General features: G+C 42.5%; 1 protein-coding gene across 1 annotated transcript in view; it reads left to right on the forward strand.

Moving 5' to 3' along the window:
• The window catches only part of rttn (rotatin), a 235,429-nt gene that overhangs the window by 169,117 nt on the left and 43,436 nt on the right, over positions 1 to 22,876 (forward strand). The window contains exons 32-36 of the mRNA XM_033018928.1: positions 792 to 869; positions 2,707 to 2,899; positions 4,532 to 4,620; positions 5,745 to 5,862; positions 7,596 to 7,794. Of these exons, the coding sequence (XP_032874819.1) occupies positions 792 to 869; positions 2,707 to 2,899; positions 4,532 to 4,620; positions 5,745 to 5,862; positions 7,596 to 7,794 (677 nt within the window). The remainder of the gene's footprint in view (positions 1 to 791; positions 870 to 2,706; positions 2,900 to 4,531; positions 4,621 to 5,744; positions 5,863 to 7,595; positions 7,795 to 22,876) is intronic.

Raw genomic sequence — 22,876 nt, forward strand, 5'->3', positions numbered from 1 at the left:
CGGCTTGTACACACTAGAATTTAGAAGATTGAGGGGGGATCTTATAGAAACTTACAACATTCTTAAGGGGTTGGACAGGCTAGATGCAGGAAGATTATTCCCGATGTTGGGGAAGTCCAGAACTAGGGGTCACAGTTTAAGGATAAGAGGGAAGTCTTTTAGGACCGAGATGAGAAAATCATTTTTTACACAGAGAGTGGTGAATCTGTGGAATTCTCTGCCACAGAAGGTAGTTGAGGCCAGTTCATTGGCTATATTTAAGAGGGCATTAGATGTGGCCCTTGTGGCTAAAGGGATCAGGGGGTATGGAGAGAAGGCAGGGATGGGATACTGAGTTGGATGATCAGCCATGATCATATCGAATGGCGGTGCAGGCTCGAAGGGCCGAATAGCCTCCTCCTGCACCTATTTTCTATGTTTCTATGGTCTGTTCATAAAACGCATTCTTCTTCTCAATGGCTTATGAAAAATTGCTGATGGAAGAAGATTGAACAATTAGTTATCTCTTTGTTTGTCTTCATTCTTTAAAGGACTGTATCCTTACACCATGCGCAAACCCAACTAAGTCATCCTAATTTTTGATGAGATCAAAACTAAATATTATTTTCACCCATGCACAGTTTTCAACTCGATTGGCATATCAGGGTTTGCATTCATTAAAAGATTAGAGGTGGCCTGACATGTTCCATTCTTGTACTGCATTCTCAAGAATCTCTGTGTTTCTAAGGGATGTATCTATACTGCTGGCATTTACTTGTATAGAAGGATAACAAAGGTCTAATTTTGTTCAGGCTGCATCCATTCTCCAGAATTTGCTGATGATTCGAATGCCAGCCACTATGGAGGAAGCCAAGGATTACATCTGGCAGGTACGGAAAGTTTGTGAACGTGTACTGTATTAACTTGTACTTTTTAGAGAATATATAAAAATAAAACCTTATCTTTAATAGGTGAATGCAGCTTTTTTGCAGGTTACTTTATTTCTGGAAGCAAGATTACAGCCTGCCTGCAGAAGCATAAAAATGTGATTTTATTTTTATTTGTTATTCTTCCAAATAATCCAAAGCAAAGTTATATAAAATACAGCTGTGCACGAACCTCTGCATGCATTTGGCTACAAAACTTAAACCTAAAAGCCCCCTTATTTCAGTGGTGGAAGGACGTCAAATGATATCCTTCCATGTAGTAATAATGCTTTTGGACCATTGCTGAAAAAATGTATCCACATTGTCTGGGATCAACTATCAACTAACTGTGTTCTCACAGTGCAGCACCAAACTGGAAACTAAGCACCTTCCATGTATTCTGACCCTTGGGTCTCATCTCCACTATCTCCATTTCCCTCCTAACTGGTTAATCACCAAAAGGTCAAACCATGATTCCTGGCCCACCTATCTGATTAGTACACTCTATGTTCATATCTTTACCTAGTTGCTGACTTGACCCACCCTTTTTTTCCTGAACTGATTGCAAGTCTCAACCCCTAAAGCCCATCACAAAACTGATTCCTGAATTTCTCCACCTGTACCACCACACCACTCCTTCACCACCTACCCACTGTCTCAGACACACACGCTCCTCCATTCAGTGATCTTAGTCCATTTTGTCATTAACCACTAGTTTTTAGCTTATATGCCCCCATCTTGGCCATTCTCCCTCATGGTTTCTTACTCTGGACATCTCTGTTTTCTTCACTCTCTCACCTTCGTAAGGTCAGTTCAGTCCATTGAGCACATTAGTTGCTACTGACTTTTTAGACAGTTGTTCTACAACCAAAGTTGGCAACTGCATAGTAATGGATTAGTGTACCTTTTCTGGGCAATGTATTCCTAGACTAAATATCTCTACGGTGTGAAATACACCGTATCATAAGTAGTTGGTGAAAAATCCAAAATTTATATTACATTGCTTTTGGGGATTTTCTGAAGAACAGTGATTAAAGTAACATTTAAAAAAAGGAATGAGACTGGAATCTGATTCATGCTTAAAAATGCAAGGAAGGAATTGGTTATTTCTGCTCAGTTTATATTGTTGTGTTACACAAGAGCAGATTGCTTTGTGAATTGTAAAAGGGAAAGACAGTCAAAGGAAAGCAAGGAAGTGGAAGAATGAGACTGCAAGCAGAATTGAAGCTGAACGTTGATGTGAATGCTCACCCTATACACTGATCATTGCATCTCCTGGAGTGGTAACAGATGTTGCTCAGAATATATGACTCTCCCACTAATTTCAAGAAATAAAATATATTGCAGCCATTACTGAGAAAATTAGTGTACTAACTATAAAAAAATATTGAGGATTTCTTGCTGAACAATGATATTTGCACATCTGGCAGTTTAAAGAAAATTGTGTTTAAAGTGTGAATTAAGTGAAAAATATAATTCCCTCTAGTGACCTTCTGTAGATTGGAATTTATTTGCTTAAATTGATGAATTGTTTTGATTCTAAATGTGTATTGCGGTTTGAATGATGATTTTCCCAACAAGCGGAATGTCTAATCGATTACTGAAACCTTTGGTATCAAATAATATCTGATAATTAAAAAAATACAGCATCAATCTATATGGCGCCCATTTGCAACTACAAAGATGATGAAATGTGTTTAGGAAGTCTTATGCAATGAGATATGTCTACTTTGTTGTTGCAGTTGCTGTGAATTTAAGGTTTTGCTTTAATGTTTTGCCTGAAGTGTTTTTCTTCTTGTAGAGCCCCTGTGTTCACAATGAGGAGTCTGGCTTATCCCTAGTCGGGCTGCCTGCTCTCCAGGCTCTGTTGTACCATTGCCAGTTCTTTGAGCATGTAGCTCATATGGCAAAACACTGCTACCAGGGAAGGTACATGTTTGATTTAAACTTCCCAAAAACTACGAGCAGTAGTTTGCTCAGCACCACTTTAGAAGGTAAGAGTTTTGAGAATGTTTTATTTTCAAACTTGGCAATAAACCCACCCAGTATCTTTGTATTTTATGAATTAGTAAGTATATAGAATTGTAGTAATATATGGCATTGAAGGCAGTCATTTTACCTGTTGTGTCCGTGATGTAAAATGGCATTTTACATCCTGGCCACGCACTCATCTCCCCGCTACCTTCAGGTAGAAGGTACAGGAGCCTGAAGACTGCAACGACCAGGTTCAGGAATAGCTATTCCCCACAGAGATCAGGCTATTAAACTCGGCTCGGACAAAACTCTGAACATTAATAGCCCATTATCTGTTTATTTGCACAATCAGTTTATTTATTCATGTGTGTATATATTTATATAATGCTATATATGGACACACTGATCTGTTCTGTAGTCATGCCTACTATGTTCTGTTGTGCTGAAGCAAAGCAAGAATTTAATTGTCCTATCAGGGACACATGACAATAAACTCTCTTGAATCTTGAATCATTAAATGTTCCATTTTCAGCGTCTGCCGCTGTACCAACTGTAGATATACAGCTCTGCTTGATGTAATTTATTGTATATATTCCCTCATCTTGTGTGCACTTCCTAGATGCATTGCCTCAGGACTGAGTTCCATTTGCTGTTTTTCTGCCCATGTTCTTTGAAACCTTTTTGCAGCCTAAAATAATGCCAATTATTCTACAATTGGAAAACATCATAGTCTGATAGCATCTGATTCATATCTGTTGAGTATAATCTTGATTTTTTTTTTTCCTAATTGACTGTACTTAATAAGCATTATTGTCTGACTTTTATTGCTCTCAGGGGACCAGTAAAATTCAGTCCTGTTTATGAGCAATTGCAATTGTATATTCAACAGACAAGGCCATTTATGATATTACAACATAGTCCCGGAACCATTTTATTTCAGCTTTTTACTTTTGTATCTTTGAATTACAATTCAGTTTAAACTCTTGCCTTGAATTTTTTTTAGTTTAAATCTCTCACACAAAGTGAATTTACCGAAAACTCTGCTTTAAGTGCCGAATGGGTCAGGAGGGCACATTATTTGTCCATTAGCGTAATGACAATACTGCAATGTTTCCATTATATGCTGAATAGTTACTGTATCGTGTATCATTCATATAATACATAACACAAGTCATACCAGGGAGGGTTTTTTTAATTGTAAATAAAAGTCATTAAGATTGAATGTTATAGAAGGAAGCACTGTCTAAATAGGTGGGTTATTTCCTGGGGGCAAATAAAGAGTAGCTTTCTCAATGTAAAAGGGATACAAATATTTGTAAAAATTAACGAGCATAAAGTCATTGACTGGATTTTGATCTCTTTGTACACTATGAAATGATCGGAATGTATGGAGAATCCTTTTCAGGAGCCAACTTTCAAAGTTTTCAATATGATAAGATTGATGAACTGAACATTACCAACTGTTTTTACAGTCTGTAAACACAAAGGCATGTAAATGTACACAGTGGAGGTATGAGGTTATAAATATATATTGACTGCACTTGTGGAATCAACAAGATTCTGTACATTGTATACCTGCCACTATTCATAAATATAAATCTACATTTACAGATGGATTTGATAACCAGTGATATTTCATTTTCTATCACCAGATACTGACTCACTGCAGTATTGGAGAGCATCATCCAGTCTATCAAATCACAGTCAGTTGTCAAGTTTTCCATCAACATCAAGTACTGTGGTGTGTAACAGATCAATGAATGTTAAAAGTATTTCTGAACACATTTAATTGATATTTCTTGCTGCAATTTTAGGAAGTATTTTATACCTATAGAAATGACATGTCAGTGTTACTATTGGATTTAGAAAATAACCAAAATATCTTGAGAAAGCTTCAAGGTACAAAGAATGCATTACTCATTGAGCCATGAATTGTATGGATTTCAAATGCTTAGCTTTGAATCTGTTTTGAAAGATAGTGAACTAAAAATTTTAATTCATTTGGGTTGTACATATGTGCACTGCACAACTAAATTTTGAGAAAATGCTTTTATTAATGACCATTGGAAATTATTTTCAAGGGTTCCCAAATCCATGACTTTCCTTCCTTGCCATAGAGTCATAGATACAGTGTGGAAACAGCCCCTTTGGCCTAACATGCCCCAATTGGTCCATATCCCTCCAGACATGTCCTATCCATGTACCTGTCTAACTGTTTCTTAAATGTTGGGATAGTCCTCAACTACTTCCTCTGGCAGCTTGTTCCATACATTCACCACCCTTTGTGTGAAAAAGCCCTTTGTGCATTTAATGTATGATAGTGCCTGGCCATGTGCAGCACTGTCTATTGGTGCTTAAAGTATGCTACTTTTCACTACACTGGTGACCAATAGGTGCTTCATGTAATTCATGCATAAGAAGACCTTCGTTCCACATGTCCGGGGACATGCCTGAGCAGGTCTCAGGCTTGATAATTCACCTTGGGTGCATGCTTATCTCACAAAGTATCAACACCATGAAACACAACAACTCTACGTCTATTCCTGAACCTCTAAATATCAAACCAACCTTTGTCACACCCCAATCCTTTACTAATCCAATACTCCACTCCCCTGATTGCTGGATCAACCTTCTTCACCCCCTCAACACCATTGACTGCTGCATATACCAATGCCTTGTCCCAATCATTAGCCCAAGCATTTCCCGAGTCACTGATCAGAACACTACCTGATGGCCAAGTGCTAATACCATGTCCAGATTTCAATTTTGGTTGAAAAAAACATAAAAAGACAAAGTTAAATAATGATGTTTGCATCTTCACAGTATTTGGTATTGGTTTATGCTTCCTAACTTTGAAATTTTCAGATTTTGCCAATCTCATCCTTATCGATGGCTGCATCTGATTTCCATGGTCTGCTGCAAGCGTCGGCTGTGTCTCCTATTCCTATTCTTGAATCTCCCATCAACAGGCTGACAGCTCAAGGTAGGATACGTTCCCCCACTTTGTGTAAAACGTATCATGCAGTAGGTTAAAACCAATGGGTGGCGTTTTGGGTCGAGACCTTTCAGACGCACTCTGAAGAATGGTCTTGGCACGAAACGTCACCCATTCCTTCTCTCCAGAGATGCTGCCTGTTTTGTGCGTGGGAGCTTGGGTGCATTCCGCAAGCACCGAGATGGTATTAAATAAAACGTCTGTCCCCGCGGCCGGGGTGAATCACCCGGTGTGGGTGTGGGGGTCCGGGGGTCGGAGGGGGGTGGGATGAATCACCCTGGTGTGGGGGTTGGGGTCCGATGGCGGTGCATCGCAGTCAGTGACTGTGGGACGCTCCCGCGGGTGGAGACGGAGGAGAGAGAGAAGGAAGGGGGGGGTGAGAGAAGGGGAGAGAGAGTTGCAAAGAGGGGGTGAGAGAAGGGAGGGGGGGTGAGAGAAGGGGAGAGAAAGAAGAGAGGGAGAGAGTAGCGAGAGGGGGGGAAGAGAGAGGAGGAGAGAGAGAAGAGTGGAGAGAGAGGAGGAGAGGGGGATAGAGAGAAGAGGGGAGCGAGAAGGGGGAGACGGGAGTGTGGGGTTCATTTTCCCACACAAGCCATAGGTGACTGGACAATCTGAACCCAAGCACCAAGTTGAAAGCGGCCGAAGGTGTGCATCACTCGGGACAGCCCCCACTCTCCCACAGCCACCCTCCGCGGGCTGTGGGTCGGGTGGAGCGGAGGTTTGGGACAATGTTCATGCCTTCCCAGTGATGTGATGGACGCGTGGGTCTGGACCAATCGCTGACAAGTCCCGCCCCCCTGGCAACGTCATGTCCGTTATTGGACTTTTCTGTTGAGCGGCAGTCGGTCCTTTGACCTGTAGGCGACGCCGCCTTTCGGGTAGGTGACGTTTCGACAAAGCAGCCATTCAGTAAGTTTGCTTTTAGGCGACGCAGCTTTTCGGTTCGTTGGCTTTTAGGCGTACCGCCCTTCCGGTTAGTTTGCATTTAGGCGTCCCATCCTTTCGGTTAGTAGGCGTTTTGTCTTGGTAATCTTTCGGTTTATTGGCGTTTCAGCCTCGTTTCCATTCGGTTCTTTGGCTTCGACTTCTTTGTTTCGGCCTCTTGTCTGTCGGTGCCACGCCCGCACACGATCATATTGAGTGGCGGTGCTGGCTCGAAGTGCCGAACAGCCTATTCCTGCAACTATTGTCTATAATGGGCACCTTTTCTGTACTAGAGTTTACCTTTCCATCTCGTCCCAAGAGCAGGAAATATGTATTCTATCCAAACTTTTATAAAAGTTGAATGCAACTATTAAATGTCCCAATAACCTCTACTCACAGAAATTAATCATGCCTTCTAAAATATGCTAAGGCAATTGTTAACATTTAGTTGGCATTTAACCAATAGTGTCCATTCAGCTCATGTCCATTTTAAATCTCACAACTCTTGTATATTGTCTTTAGGGTTTCCATGTTTGTAAATCTAATCTCAACAAGGAAACCTTGCGTTTTAACTGTGTGCTTGCTGTTTAGTAGGTTATCGTGTAAAGCTTTCAGGATGTTTTAATTGCGTATTAATCATGATAAGTTACATCTCCTCATGCTTCTCAACCAATCTATAGACTTGTTTGTCTGTTCACATATCATAAATGTGTGAGGCAAATCGGGCATTGTTTGCTGTGTATTATTTTAACTTTTCATAAATGCCTTACTGCATCTTTCTGTTTTCTTCTAATAAGGCCAGAGTGAATCAGAAGTCACAGAATCTCTGCACAGTGAGAATTCCCATGATTCTGAACTTTTATCGGAGCAATGCGCAGTTGTTACCCTTCAGTTCTTGTCAGCTGTGTGCAGCTTGCTTGCCAACCTACTGGCAGTCATTCCAGAAGACACATTAACTGCATTCAAGCAAAACCACCTTCTTGTAGCTTTCAATGGGTGAGTGATTTTTGTAAAGTTAATTGGAAATTATTAAATTTGCTCGCGATTTCAGATATTGGCAGGAAAATTTGCCCGAGGAGAACCCTTTGTTATGTATCACATTTTTTAATTGTGTCTTGATAACTTGTGAGGGTGAAGAGGTATCCACATCATAGCAAACAATGGGAATAATAGGCTCTCTACTCAACCATTGAGTTTAAGAATGAGGAAGGAATAATAGTTAAAATAAAGACAAATTGCTGGAGTAATTCAGTGGGTCAGGCAGCATCCCTGCAGAACATGGGTAGGTGATGATTCAGGTTGGGACCCTTCTTCAGATTTTTGTGTTGTAATGGTATTGATTTATTATTGTCATGTGTACCAAAAAGCTGTGTTTGCATGCTATCCAGTCAAATCAAATCATACTTGCATGAGTAAATTGGAATGAAAGGAGATACAGAAAAAGAAACTGAGAAAAAAGCTACTTTGAGAAAAGTAAAGCAAAAAAGTAAATAAAACGAAGCAAATTAATTGTATGGCGCCCAGTGAGAATGGGACTCCGCTGTTCAATCATCAGTTGGTGGCCCCATCTGATCGCTTGACAATTTAAAATCTCAGTTGTGTAGGAAGGAACTGCAGATGCTGGTTTAAATCGAAGATAGACACCAAATGTTGGAGTAACTCAGCGAGACAGGCAGCATCTCTGGAGAGAAGGAATGGGTGATGTTTCGGGTCGAGACCCATCTTCAGACTGACAACTATCTCCATCTGGATGGCAACTAATTTTGATTACTGAACCAAGCATGGAAAAAGATAAGAATTAGGAGTAAGTCATTGTTGATCTTACCCACGGCTATTTTCTGGGACATTTATCATTTATCCCTCCACAATCAAAAATCTATCAATGTTGGTTTTGAACAAACTCCATGACGAAGCTACCATAGCCTTCCATTATAGAACATTTCTAGAGACTCATTGCCTTCTGAGTGGAGAAATTTCATATCATCTCAGTCCTTATCGCCCAACTATGACACCTGATTCTAGACTCTATAGCCAGGTGAAACATCCTCCATGCATCCATTTAATAAAATTCTGCCCTTTTCATTGATATCTCCTCTTGATCATCTGACTTCAAAGAAATACGCTTCTCAATCTCATCTATAAGAGCCAGCTGGCTATCACAGGAACTAGTCTGTTAAATCTTGGCTGCACTACCTCTTTGGTAAGTACATTCCATTTGAGGTTTTTCTGCACTGGATTATGCTATATAGGAATATATTTTAAATATTATTTTAAATTCTTTACATGTTACTTTAAAAAAAAAACCTCAATTGCTGAATATATTTGGGAAAAGGGACATGCTTGTATTTTGCATGCATAATATCAAAGATTAGATCAACCAATGACTACTTTCATAACACAATAGCATTCTGTTATTCTTACTACATCCTTCAAATGTATTAGAGTATTTTATGTAGCATTTCCACTGCCTTATTCCCAAACCCCAACAAGTCATCAAAGTATGTTAATTTTTTTTGTTATCAGCTTAACTGTGGCAAAGCAGAGGGTATGCTGTTCACAGCATGCTCCAGTTAAATCTCTTCACTTCACTGAAAATGGATAAACTCACGTATTGCGACAATATGATTGCTTGAGTGTATCGAAGAAAATCAGTGATGTTGCCAGAACTGGAAAATATGATGGGTAAAAGAAAATTGGATACATTGGGATTATTTTCTCTTGACTTTGGATGCAGAGGGATAAATTAATTGAGGTGTGCGGAATTTTCAGACGCCATCATAATCTGGTGAGAAAGAAGTTTATTTCCCTCAGCCAAAAGATCATAAACATGAAGCACAAACTTAAAATAATTGATAAAACTCGAGAAAATCAGGTACTCACTTCAACATTCAAAAGGAAGGTTTCAGAAAGCGTGGGGACATTTTTTAAATGCATTCCAGGCTTTGTAAATGCTTGATCATCAAGTACAGTTTAATAGCTTAAGTCTAGCAGCGCGTCAGTTTTTCCAGCTTTTTTTTATTTTTTAGTATGTTTTAAAGTATGTATTTAATGTTTCTTCGTGTTTTTTGTGTGGGGGGTGGTGTGGGGGGGTAAGGGGGAAACCGCTTCGGTCGCCTCCTCCATGGAGAGGCGACTTTTTCCAGGTCGCCTCCCCCGTGGCCTAACATCAAGGATCGACGCGGCCTTTCCCGGAGATGTGCCCGGGGCTTCAGCGGCGGGCGCTGCGTGGAGCCTGAAGCCGCGGTCTACAGCCCGGGATCCCTCATGGGGGACCCGGGGGAAGAAGAAGCCATCACTGCCGGCCCGCGGCCGACTTCTACCGCGGGTGCGGCATGGACTTACCATCACCCCTGAAGGGGAGCTTCGACCGCCGGCCCTGCAGTCTACGGTGCTTCTGGCCGCGGCGGGGACTTTAAATCTCGACCGCCGGCCTGCGGCCTACAACAATCTAAAGCCGCGGTCTCCGGTGAGGAAGAGCCGATCCTGGACTGACTGGACTCTGGTCCTGTACACGGGGGGGGAATGGAGGAGGACTGGCCAAATTTTTGTGCCTTCCACCACAGTGATGAATGCTGTGGTGGATGTTTGTGTTACAGTTTTATTGTGTGTTCTTTATTATTGTACTGCTGCTGACAACCCAAATTTCCACCAACCCTGGTTGTGTGGCAATAAATTATATCTATCTATCTATCTACCCATTCACTTATCGTGGATTATTGTTGGGACAAGCTGATATTTGCATATGCTCACTGGCAGTGACTGGGGAGGGATTATTTTTGGTATCTTGTTTTTCTTTTATTGTTGTCTTGTTATATGTAGGCATAAGTTGTTTTTTATTTTTTATTTTTGTACACTCTGTCTGTAACAAATGGACAACTTTGCACTTTTTTATGTCATGAAAACTGAATTAAAAAGATTTTGATTTAAAAAATAATAATTGATAAAAAGATTCCAAGAGTTGAGAGAAAGAAAATGTGCCTCAGAGGATACTGAAAGCCTGAAAGGATTAGGAGGCAGACATCTTTTCTTCCTTTAAAAAAGTACATTGATACAGTGCCCTCCATAATGTTTGGGACAAAGACCCGTCATTTATTTATTTGCCTATTTACTCCACAATTTGAGATTTGTAATAGAAATAAAATCACATGTTGTTAAAGTGCACATTGCCAGATTTTAATAAAAGGCCATTTTTAAACATTTTGTTTTCACCATATAGAAATTATAGCAGTGTTTATACATAGTCCCCCCCCCCCATTTCAGGGCACCATAATGTTTGGGACACAGCAATGTCCTGTAAATGAAAGTAGTCATGTGTCGTATTTTGTTGCGCATCCTTTGCATGCTTGAAGTCTGTGATTCATGGACATCACCGGTTGCCGGGTGTCTTTACCAGTGATGCTCTGCCAAGCGTTTTGAGGGGCTTGTTTTGGGGGATAGTCCCCTTCAGTTTTCTCTTCAGCAAAAAAAGGCATGCTCAATTAGGTTCAGAAAGGGTGACTGACTTGGTACTCAAGAATTTACCAATTTTTAGCATTGAAAAACTATTTTGTTGCTTCAGCAATATGTTTGGGATCATTGTCTTGCTGTAGAATAAACCGCTGGCCAATGAGTTTTGAGGCATTTGTCTGAATTTGAGCAGATAGGATGTGTCTATACTCTTCAGAATTTATTATGCTCCTGCCATCAGTATTATGCTACAGGTGCACAACCTTTTATCCGAAAGCCTTGGGACCAGACACTTCTCGGATTTCGGGATGTTTCAGTTTTCCGAACGGAAGGTTTTTAGCGTAGATTTTAACATGTGGCTCAGTGGTAGAGTGCTCGGCTCGTGGTCGCGAGTTTGCGCCTCGATCCCGGCAGTTACCCGGTCAGGGCCGGCCTTTAGCCGATAGGACCTATTTCTCCCAATTGAGCCCCGCGCTAGAGTAATCAACTCAATTGGAGCAAAGATCTTATAGCGCGCAAGATGGTCCACTCCTGCGAAATACAATGAACTGACGCGTAGTCCGCACCGGAGCGTAACCTCCGTCATTTCAGTAACACCGACCCGACTTCAGTTATGCCGCTCGCAGCGTTGCGAGGGAACAGTTTAGGTGTTGTTAAATGTTTTAAATGTTTTTTATCACTTCCTTTTTAAACGGCACATGCCTTGTACTTTTTAAACGGCACATACTGCAGATGCTGATTAAACCGAAGACAGACACAAAAGGCTGGAGTAAATCAGCGGATCAGGCTACATCTCTGATGAGGAATACGTGATAATAGGAGGAAATAGGTGATATTACGGGTTGACTTTTTCAATAGCTGCCATGAGGGGAGAAGCGCCGGCACCAAGAGTGAGCTCATGCGTGGACAGACGGATGAAAGCAACGTTCATAGAGCGGCGTTGGTTGACATTTCGGGTCGAGACCCTTCTTCAGACTGATAGTCAAGGGAAAGGGAAACGGGAGATATTGGCATATCTTCCATTCACGTGTCCTTAGTACCGTCCATAGCTCTTGCTCCTCTTTCCCCTGAGTCAGTCAGAAGAGGGGTCTCGACCCGAAATGTCACCTACAAAGATCTTTGGTCACCTATTCCGATCTATGATCGTTGCTTTTGTCCGTTCTGTCCGCGCGTTCGCTCGCTCTTAGTGCCGGCGTTTCTCCCCTCAGACTCCGCCAAACACACACACACACACACACACAGCATGTCCGGCAGATCGCTGCGGGCCGAGAGAGAGTAGAGAGGTAGAGGGGGAAGAAAGGGGTAGATGGGGAGGGGGGTGTGAGGGGGAAGGGGGAGGTGCCCTCACGCTCCCGGGGCAGCTCTCCCGTCCCTCTAGTCGCCGTGCTTCACGCACACAGCCCCGGCTCCCGCCCTCCCCCCTCTCTCCAGGAAGACGCGGTGAACAATACACGAGGGCCGGGTCGGGGGTTGCAGCAACGTTTACAAACCTCGGACTCAGCTCACGCCCGGACCCAGGCATCCGTTCCCGCCGCTGGACCTCTCCCTCCCTTCCCTCCCTTCCCTTCTTCTCTCCCTTCTCTCCTTCTCCCCTCAGACTCCGCCAAACAAACACACACACACAGCATGTCCGGCAGATCCTTCCTCTCTCTTTTCCCTTCTCTCCCCTCCCTTTGCCGAAACCCTTCCTCAGACTGACAGGGGAGACTGATAGGGCAGTCTGAGGAAGGGTTTCGGCCTGAAGCGTTACCTATTTCCTTCGCTCCATAGATGCTGCTGCACCCGCGGAGTTTCTCCAGCATTTTTGTGAATCCCTAGACCTAGTTCAGTGAGCGTCCACCGAGGGTCACCCGGAGAGGCGACCGCGGTACCTCTCCGGGCAACCCTCGGTGGACGCTCACTGTACTAGGTCTAGGGATTCCTACTTTCCTGGGCAATATACCCTCCCTTTTTTCCAGGACCGAAAATGTCCGATTTTCGGAGCTTTTCGGTTTCCGGAATTTCGGATAAAAGGTTGTGCACCTGTACTACCATTTTGCAGTTGTATCATCAATGAAGATAAGTTAGCCAGTACCTTCAGCAGCCAAACATGCCCAGGCCATAACACTCCCACCCATCGTGTCTCACAGATGAGGTGGTATGCTTTGGATCTTAGGCAGTTCTTTCTCTCCTCCATACTTTGCTCTTGCCATCACTCTGATATAAGTTAATCTTCATTTCATCTGACCACAAGACCTTGTTTCCAGAACTGTGGTTGCTCTTTTAAGCACTTCTTGGCAAACTGTAACCTGGCCATCCTATTTTTGCGGCTAACCAGTGGTTTGCATCTTGCAGTGTCGCCTCTGTGTTTCTGTTCATGAAGTCTTCTGCGGACAATGGTCATTGACAAATCCACACCTGACTCCTGAAGAGTGTTTCTGATCTGTCAGTCAGGTGTTTGGGGATTTTTCTTTATTATAGCGAGAATTCTTCTGTCATCAGCTGTGGAGGTCTTCTTTGGCCCACCAGTCCCTTTGCGATTAGTAAGCTCACCAGTGCTCTCTTCTTAATGATGTTCCAAACAGTTGATTTTGGTAAGCCTAGGGTTTGGCTGATGTCTCTAACAGTTTTATTCTTGTTTCTCAGTCTCAAATTGGCTTATTTCACTTTCATTATCATAACTTTGGTCCACATGTTATTAAATAGCAATAAATGTTCCCAAAGGTGATGGAAAGACTGAAGGAAAGACTAGATGTTGAGCTCTCTTATACCTGCATGAAGGAGGCAATTAAACACACCTGTGTTTACAAACACCTGTGAAGCCATGTGTCCTAAACATTATGGTGCCCTGAAATGGGGGGACTATATATTAACACAGCTGAAATTTCTACATGGTGAGACCAAAAGGTATAAAAATACCCTTTAATAAAATCTGACAATGTGCACTTTAACCACAGGTGATATTTTCTATTACAAATCTCAAATTGTTAAGTGGGAGAGGCAAATAAATAAATGATGGGTCTTTGTCCCAAACATTATGGAGGGCACTGTATTATATACTTAATGTGCTAAAACCTATGTAACAACGTACAGAAAACACAAAAGGCTTCTCGGCTGAATAGGTTTTTCCTGACCACTTGGATATGACAAACCTCTATGGTCCCTTTCTGTGCTGTAAGTTGCATCAATTCTGTCCTGTGAAAATACTGCAAGCTGTGAATCTCAAAACTCAGCTGACATTTCACCTGCTTTTTTTCGAAGAGTTTGTACAGACCTGAACAGATGGGGTTGTTATGAATTCTGAGCACAATAAAGATCAGTGTATTCTCCTAAATCATCTGAACATTGTAACTTGGCTCAATTCATCTGAGATCTTAATAGGCAATTGTCCTGTCCCTATGCGGTAGAGAAAGAGTCATTTATTATTTCAATTTCCCCAAGCATAACATTTGGCCTGTAGCCAACTTTGTTTGGCAACACAATTTTGGGGGATCATCGTCCAGATCATTGCTTTTCAACGTAACTTGCATGGAAGCTAATGCCAACACTCTCCACCCGCCTGTTGAGGTTCTGCTGTTGGAATAACTTAAGTCACACACCGTGATTAAGATCCAAAGACTTTATTAACGTTACAGCATGGGTAACTTCATCTTAGCACGTTACTCTAAAAGTGAGAGAGAAAGGGCAGGGAGGCTTTCTGTTAAACTAGTGGGCGTAGCTACAAAGTATGTCTCATAACATGAGTGACACCGATCTACATCCTCCCTCTTAAAGAATGAAATGTCAGTCCAAAACCATTGACTAAATAAGACGTGCATGGCAATTAATAATAAGCTGGAGGAAAGTCAAACATAGCCTGGGTACTTCACGGTGGGCTTGCAAACATGACCAGCACGTGTGCGAAATAGACCATCTCCGTTTTTCCCAACCGAGGATAGGGCCGGTGGCTTCACAGGTGACGGAGACTGAACCAGCATTCCCGATGATGAAACAGGGCTGTGGCGCAGGCGGAGGGGGCATCGCCACTGGCAAAGCAGCCGTTGCAGAAGTTGTGCTGGTGTAGGCGGGCCAATGCCGCTGGACACGGACGGAAGTACACTTGTACGGTCAGGATAATATGGAGGAGGAGCCGGCTCATTCACATGCAGGAAATGTTGTCTGTTACACCTGTAGGTGCCGCCATCAGCACTGACCAGATATGATCGTGGGTCAGAAGCAATTCCAGAAATTACACCAATATGGTCATGGCCTTTGTCAGTCTGCAAACGAACCACATGCCCCTTGGTTAATGGTGGCAGTGGCCTACTTGTCTTGTCATACCACTGTTTTTGAATGTCATGCTTTTGTTGTAACCTGGACTGGACTTCCGATGGTGGAACCACCTGTGGGATCAATGCCTGATCCACCACAGGCACCGTGGGTCATGTCTGCCTCGACAATAAACGTTGAACATGTGAACCCAAAATGGGGTCGCGGGAGATGTTGTGTAAGTTGAGTAGATCCAGGAGCACGTCAGAATTAGCTCTGTACGATCGTTCCATGAGCTGTTTGGCACTCTTGACAGCCTGCTCAGCTAGTCCATTCAACTGTGGATATTCAGGGCTGCTGGTGATGTGGCGAAAACCCCAGCGTGCAGCAAATTCCTTGTAGTGTTGGCTGGTAAATTGACTGACATTATCAGATAACAGTATGCACAGAGCTCCATGGTCTGCAAAATGGCGAGCAAGCTTCAAAACTACCCCGCAAGAAGTGGGGCTGCTAAAAAAATCAATGTCAAACCATCCTGAATACGAAACGACAAGTACCAGGTACTGCTTACCATGTCACTCAAATATGTCAGTAGCCAGTGTAGACCATAGGAGTGCAGGAGCCGGATGTGAAAGAAGTGGTTGGTTTTGTTGATGAGGTGCCAAGTCACACTGCACAGGACGCCACATGTAATCGGTGATGTATTCGGCCACGCCAGGCCAGTAAAACATGTTTCTTGCCCGTAGGATGGTAGCTTCAGCGCCTGGGTGCCCTGCATGGACAGCGTTAAAATACTTGCTGTGCAGCGAAGCAGGGATCACAGCCTTATGTCCTTTTGTCACGAAATGGCAGCGGAATGTTATAGTGTTTGTGACAGAGGCAAGCGACCGTAAAGTACTGTCAGCAGCAGTGTGGGCAACCAGGTCCTCCACACAGGACGAGGGAATAAAAGACACAGTCATTACGACAAAGTCATCATCCGGCGAGGGCGGACCCTCGCAGGTGTTCCGCGGTGCACGCGAGAGAGGGTCAGCCAGGTGCATATCCTTACCAAGTTTGTAGATCAGAACAATGTCATATTTTTGACGCTGCAGCAGCATCCGCTGTAGGCACGCTGGAGAGGCATGAATCAGTTTGTTAAAGATGCTGATCAGAGGTTGGTGGTCAGTTTCAATCGTGACCGTTTGTCCGAAGATAAAGTCGTTAAATTTCTTGCAGGTGAAAACTACCGCCAGCAGCTCTTTCTCAATTTGGGCATATCGTTGTTCTGTGTCAGTCATAGTGCGCGAGGCGTAGGCAACAGGCTTACTGCCGCTACCGTTATTTTGAAGACAAGCTGCGCCTAGTCTGTGTTGTGGAGCGTCACAAGTCAGTGTGACCGGTCGTTTAGGATCAAAGTAAGCGAGAGTAGGAGCACAAGACATCTGCTGCTTAAGAGTGGCGAACACCCTCTGCTATTGCTCGTGCCAGGTCCAAGCAGTGTCTTTGTGTGTAAGCTGGCACAACGGGGCTGATATTTCACTGAAGTCCGGAATAATTTGCTCAAGTAGTTAACCATGCCAAGGAATCTCTGCAGTGAGCACATCTGAGGATGCTGGGAGCTCTTTGATAGCACTGGTTTTCGCCAGGTCAGTTTTTAGGCTATCTTTAGTAAACACATGACCTATGTATTTCATCTCACTTACCCTGAATTAGCATTTTTGAGGGTTTAGCTTGAGGTTGATGGCCTTGGCATGATCCAGGACCTTCGTCAGATTAGCATTGTGTTCTTCGACAGTTCGCTCAGCAACGAGGATGTCATCCACTACAATGGAGCATGGGTAACCTGCAAACAACTGCTCCATAGCTTGTTGAAATACTTCACTAGCAAAGCTTATGCCAAAGGGCATGCGAAGAAATCTGTAACGCCCGAATGGTGTGCTGAAGGTGGTTAACTTGGAGGAGTTGTGTCCCAGCTAAATCTACCAGAATTATCTCTTGGCATTTAGCGCTGCAATCTTGTCCACAGTGCGAATGGGATAGTGATGTTGTTTAATGGCTGTGTTTAAGTCCTTAGGGTTGATACAAATCCATATTCGTCTTTATTCTTCTTTGTTGCCACGACCATGGTGGAAACCCAATCCAAGGGGTCAGCGACAGGAGCAATCACACCTAGAGACACCATTCTGTTGAGTTCACTTTGAACACGGTCCCACATTGCATGGGGAATCTTATGAGCTGGACGGACAACTGGAATTATCTCAGGTTCAATGGTAATTGTGAACCTAACAGGCAACCTGCCCAGCTTGTCGTCAAACAAAATTTTGTATTGTGTCAGGATTTGTTGGCTAAAGTCACAGGGGTAGTCAGATGACAAACAGAAGGGCTGAAAGAGACGTCCCATGTCTTGACATGGGTTGGCACCCAGCAGAGACGGCACATCCTCACGAACAACATAGAAACTCAGGTGTGGACACGTGAGTTGAGACAGCAGCGTAACTGGACCTCCTGCAAATGGGATAAGGGAGTCAGCCGTAGGAGTGACTGTCTCTGTTTTTCATAACTTTTTAAACACAGCTAGACAAATCACATTGCATCTTGCGCCGGTGTCCACTTTCAGATAAAGGTTCTTGCCATTAACGAGCAAAGTAACCTTGGGGTCTAGTTGTTTATGCATTAAATCAGACAAGGAATGTTCATCAAAGTCAAAACTTTTGCCAGCAGCCTGCAAATCCGTGGGAGCTTGTTGAGAGCATTCTGAGAGCAAGTTTTCATGGCCAAGTGAATTAACAGATTGTCTTGTTAGAACTCTGTTGCTACGTGAATGACAGCATCTGAAGAAATTATTTCTTTTGTTGCAAAATCAACAATTTACCATACTCTGAGCAACGGTCACGAACAGCAACATGTGAACCCCCACAGTTAAAGCAATTGTCTATTAATCTCATGATAGAATTGTCAGGCACTTGAGGAGAATGGCGAGAGGTTTGATAAGACATACTGGCAACATTAATTTCACGACCAGTAGACTGTCCTAAAACTTTTGTATGAGTCAGCCATTTCAGCAATGTGCCAGCGGTTTTCAGCAGACTTTAGAGTAAGATCAGCAACTCGCAGTAGCTCGTCGCATAATTTATCATTGTGGACACCATAGACCAAACGGTCACGGACTAGGCTCTCACATATATCCCTGAAATCGCACCGATTGGCAATGTGCTTTAACATACTGATATACATCTCCACAGGTTCTCCCTGTCTCTGACTTCAAGAAAAGAACAAATGCCTCTCCATGACCAAGTTAGTACGTAACTCACATAAGTGTCTGAATTTGCGTAGTATGCAGTCCGGGTCTCGGATAGATTCAGCGGGAGCGATCTGCACACCAGCCGGGTCAAATCTAGCCGTTCATAATGAAATCTTCTGGCACGTTGAGCAGCTTCTGTGCCTGCTAGATTAAGAAGAATTGACGCTCGAACACCGGGAGCAACAGGAGGGTGAGCTGCTTCAATGTAAATTGAGAAATCCTCTTCAAATACACGCCACCGTTCTGCGAGGTCCTCGTCAAACACCAGGATCTCTGGGTTTCTGAGAGCAGAAGCCACAGCAATATATACCGGAGAAAACAACAAACTAAAATAAAAGCAATATAATTAAGCAAGGAGTGAGTCCGACACTCTGACACCATGTTAAGCTTCTGCAGTTGGAATAACTTAAGTCACACACTGTGATTAAGATCCAAAGACTTTATTAACGTTACAGCATAGGTAACTTCATCTTAGCACGTTACTCTAAAAGTGAGAGAGAAAGGGCAGGGAGGCTTTCTGTTAAACTAGTGGGCGTAGCTCCAAAGTATGACTCATAACATGAGTCAATGATCTACACCCCCCTCCCCCTGTCCCTGTCCCTATCCCCACAGAAAACTACCAGCTGTTCATAGTGTCGCTCACAGTAAGAATCTAGAATTAGTTCATCATCTTATTCAACTTGCTTTAGCCATGTCAACACCATGTATTTTGTTTCAACCTAAAAATACCACTTTTGTTAAAAGACAGAAGTTGTGGCATTCCACTCCATATGGCCGACAGTAGCGTGTTTCTGCTATGTTTTTAAATAAAGAATACTCTGCAATTCTCCATGCTTCCCAAAAGACAAACTTGGAAGCCAAGAGCAATACGTGTTTATTTCCTTCCTAAACCTTTTTCTCTCCCATTATTTGCTCCACGACTTGCTGAACAAAAGCCATATTACTCCGCTACTGCACCTCATCTGTTTTGAATTTTAAACCTATCTTACCAGTTGTGTAAGAAGCAACTGCAGATGCTGGTTTAAGCCGAAGATAGACACAAAAAGCTGGAGTAACTCAGCGGGACAGGCAGAGATGCTGCCTGTCCCGCTGAGTTACTCCAGCTTTTTGTGTCTATCTATCTTATTAGTTGACGGATCATACAAATTCTATGCTATGAAGTAAGAGTCCTCTGAAACACAATGGCAAGTTAACACCTAGAATTGTGATTATACCCTCTCTTTTAGCCTTTCTCTCACGGGTATCGAGAAGTTGCTTTAAGATCCTCTTCTATACAGGTCAATTGCCTGTGTGGTGGAGTTTACAGTGGTGAAGCTGTCATAGCTTACAGTGCATGAAATGAAAAGTCTTGCAATCAAACTAGTATAAATATATTTTCCATTATTTGATGCATGTAATTAAATAACTTTAGAACCCAGGAAGGAGATCAAATTATAGGAATGAAATAATCTTTTATCTTAAAGTATCCACATTCAACCCATCCAACAGTTAAATATTAATATGTTTCTAGACAGGAAGATCCACCCACGCTTTTACTCCATTAAATGTTTTGCTCGCCATTTGCTCACCACTGTCTCTTCCACCCTCTTTCATGCAGCCTTAGACACAGTCTTTAATCGGTTCCTTTAACCGCTATAACCACCACAGAGCAATTAAAGCCTGCAAAGAAAGTGGTCACTGCTTTAAACTAGGAAATGTGCAAGATAATTTCTACACCAAAAACTTTCAACAGCAACGTGATATTGATTCGCCACTTTAGTTGGATTACGTTGATTGTGAGGTAAATATTGGCCAGAATAATATGGATAGCATCAATACCATATTGTCTTGTACGTCTGTTTAACAAGACAGGCCTTAGTTGTAACAACCTGTGCCACAGTGCAATGTTTCCTCCATACTGTACTAGTGTGTCAGCCTGGATTAATGCATTTACAAAAAGCAGGACAATCCATTTCTGCTAGTGATCTCTGAAGTTCTCGTTCCAGACCTCTGAAGGCTATTTCCAAATGTTAGTAATGCAATGAAAGATGTTAACCGTGCCAACACGAGTCATACACACCTATTCAACCGTGCCTTTAGGACCACAGTTTCCTTATCATTGTCACAAATCCTCGCTGCCACCTACTGCATTTATTATATCCTTCCACCTGTGATTCTCCTCTCTTCATTGATAAGTTGTTAATAGACACATAGACACACTTTCATTTTAAAAGTAATGTTCTACAAATTGGGCTTAGGTTTTATTTTATCTGGAGTTCTCTTTTTCTTAGTGGTTAGAAATTAATTTTAAATGTCTCACATTATTTATGTGTTCGTAGCAATTCTCTTCTTCAATTTTGCACTTGATTCCAGCACGGCTACAAGCTCCAGACATTGCTGTAGTTACAGCTTTTGAAGTTGGTTCACATAGAGGCCCAGAAACTCAGATTTGCAGTGCTTCGTGCAAATGGTTACACGTTTTATTATCTCTAAAGATAAGAAATCAAATAAATGTTTAAGCAAATGTATAAAACAAAGTATCACTATGTATATGAGATTTGGTGTGACCATAAGAATGTTTTTATCATGCACTTGTTCTCTATAATTATCTATTTAAAATGTTTCAGACATCAAAATTGAAGACATAGGTCCTTTTAATGGGTACACATTTGCACATATGAGCAGCAGAAACTGATTATTATATTTTACATTGATTTAAATATGACTCATGCCATCAATTCATGTTATTAACCTATCCAGCTGCTTTGCATTAATACTTTGTAATTGTGTACAAATAGATGCTTATTTGATTCTATTTCTTGTTTGCTGCCAAAAGAATAACTTTGATTTCGCACTGCCATGGTCCCGCTGAATTATAGGACATGACAGTTCAATGGGAACTCTGAAGATATTTTGACACAATGTTAGTGTTTTTGCCCTTGGATTAAACTGATGTGGATTTGGAGCCTAAATCATTAGTTTTCTTTAGTTTAAAGATACAGTGTGGAAACAGTTCCCTACAGCCCACTGAATCCATGCCAACCAGTGATCCCTGCACTCTAACACTATCCTATACACACTAGGGACAATTTTTGCAATTTTACCGAGCCAATTATCCTACAACCTAAGATAGACACAAAATGCTGGAGAAACTCAGCGTGGAGAACATACAAACTCCGTACAGACAGCACCCAGGTCTCGAACCCGGGTCTCTGGCGCTGTAAGACAGCAACTCTACCACTGCACCACCTTGAACAGATTTGCTAAATTTGACATTTAAATGCAGCAAATTCAAATGCCATCACAAACTTCATTAGTAAGTGTGTAGAGGAGTGCATGCCAAAGTAGTCAATCCAATTGTTCCCCAATGGGAAATCATGGATGAACTGCAAGATCCACCTGCTAGTAAAGTCCAGGTCTGAGGCTTTCAAGTCGGCTGATCCCAACCTCCACAGGAAAACTAGGTAAAGCAATTCCTGACCAAGCTGGACTCCCAGAATTACCACAAGCACATCGTCGATTGTGGCAAAGCGTGCATGCGATAACAGACTACAAAGTGAATTTGGACAAAATCAATGGCAACATCATCCGATGAGTTCAATGCTCATTTTAAATAAAAGGTCAGTGTAATGGCATCACCCACCCTGACACCACTGGGTACACCTGATACCTAATGTCGCCATCACAGTCGTCTGATTAGCTTACTGGAAAGTATAGCTGTGGCCTGAATGGCCTTGATCCACCGCAATCCTCCTATCTCCACCACAGGTCCATGCAGACATCAACCCCCTGGCCCTACACTCATCCCTGGAACATCTAGATAACATAGACATATATGTCATGCTCCTATTTATTGAATATAACTCTTCCTTCAACACCATAATACCAACCAAACTCGTCTCCAAACTCTCCACTTCTCCCACTGCAACTGGTGACCTGGCAAATACGTTTGCCCTTAGCTAACAGCACTAAAACAAATTAGTACTGTTTACATCATTGTTTATGTGATCTTGTATATGAATTATCTTTAAAGTTTGCTCTCCTACAACAATGCATATAAAATATTTCAATAGCTGTGAAATCCATGAGGTGACATGAAGTGAAGCGTACTGTACTATTGCATTTTGATCTTTCTATAAAATG

Source organism: Amblyraja radiata, chromosome 4, assembly GCF_010909765.2.
Source record: "Amblyraja radiata isolate CabotCenter1 chromosome 4, sAmbRad1.1.pri, whole genome shotgun sequence".
NCBI classification, from domain to species: domain Eukaryota; kingdom Metazoa; phylum Chordata; class Chondrichthyes; order Rajiformes; family Rajidae; genus Amblyraja; species Amblyraja radiata.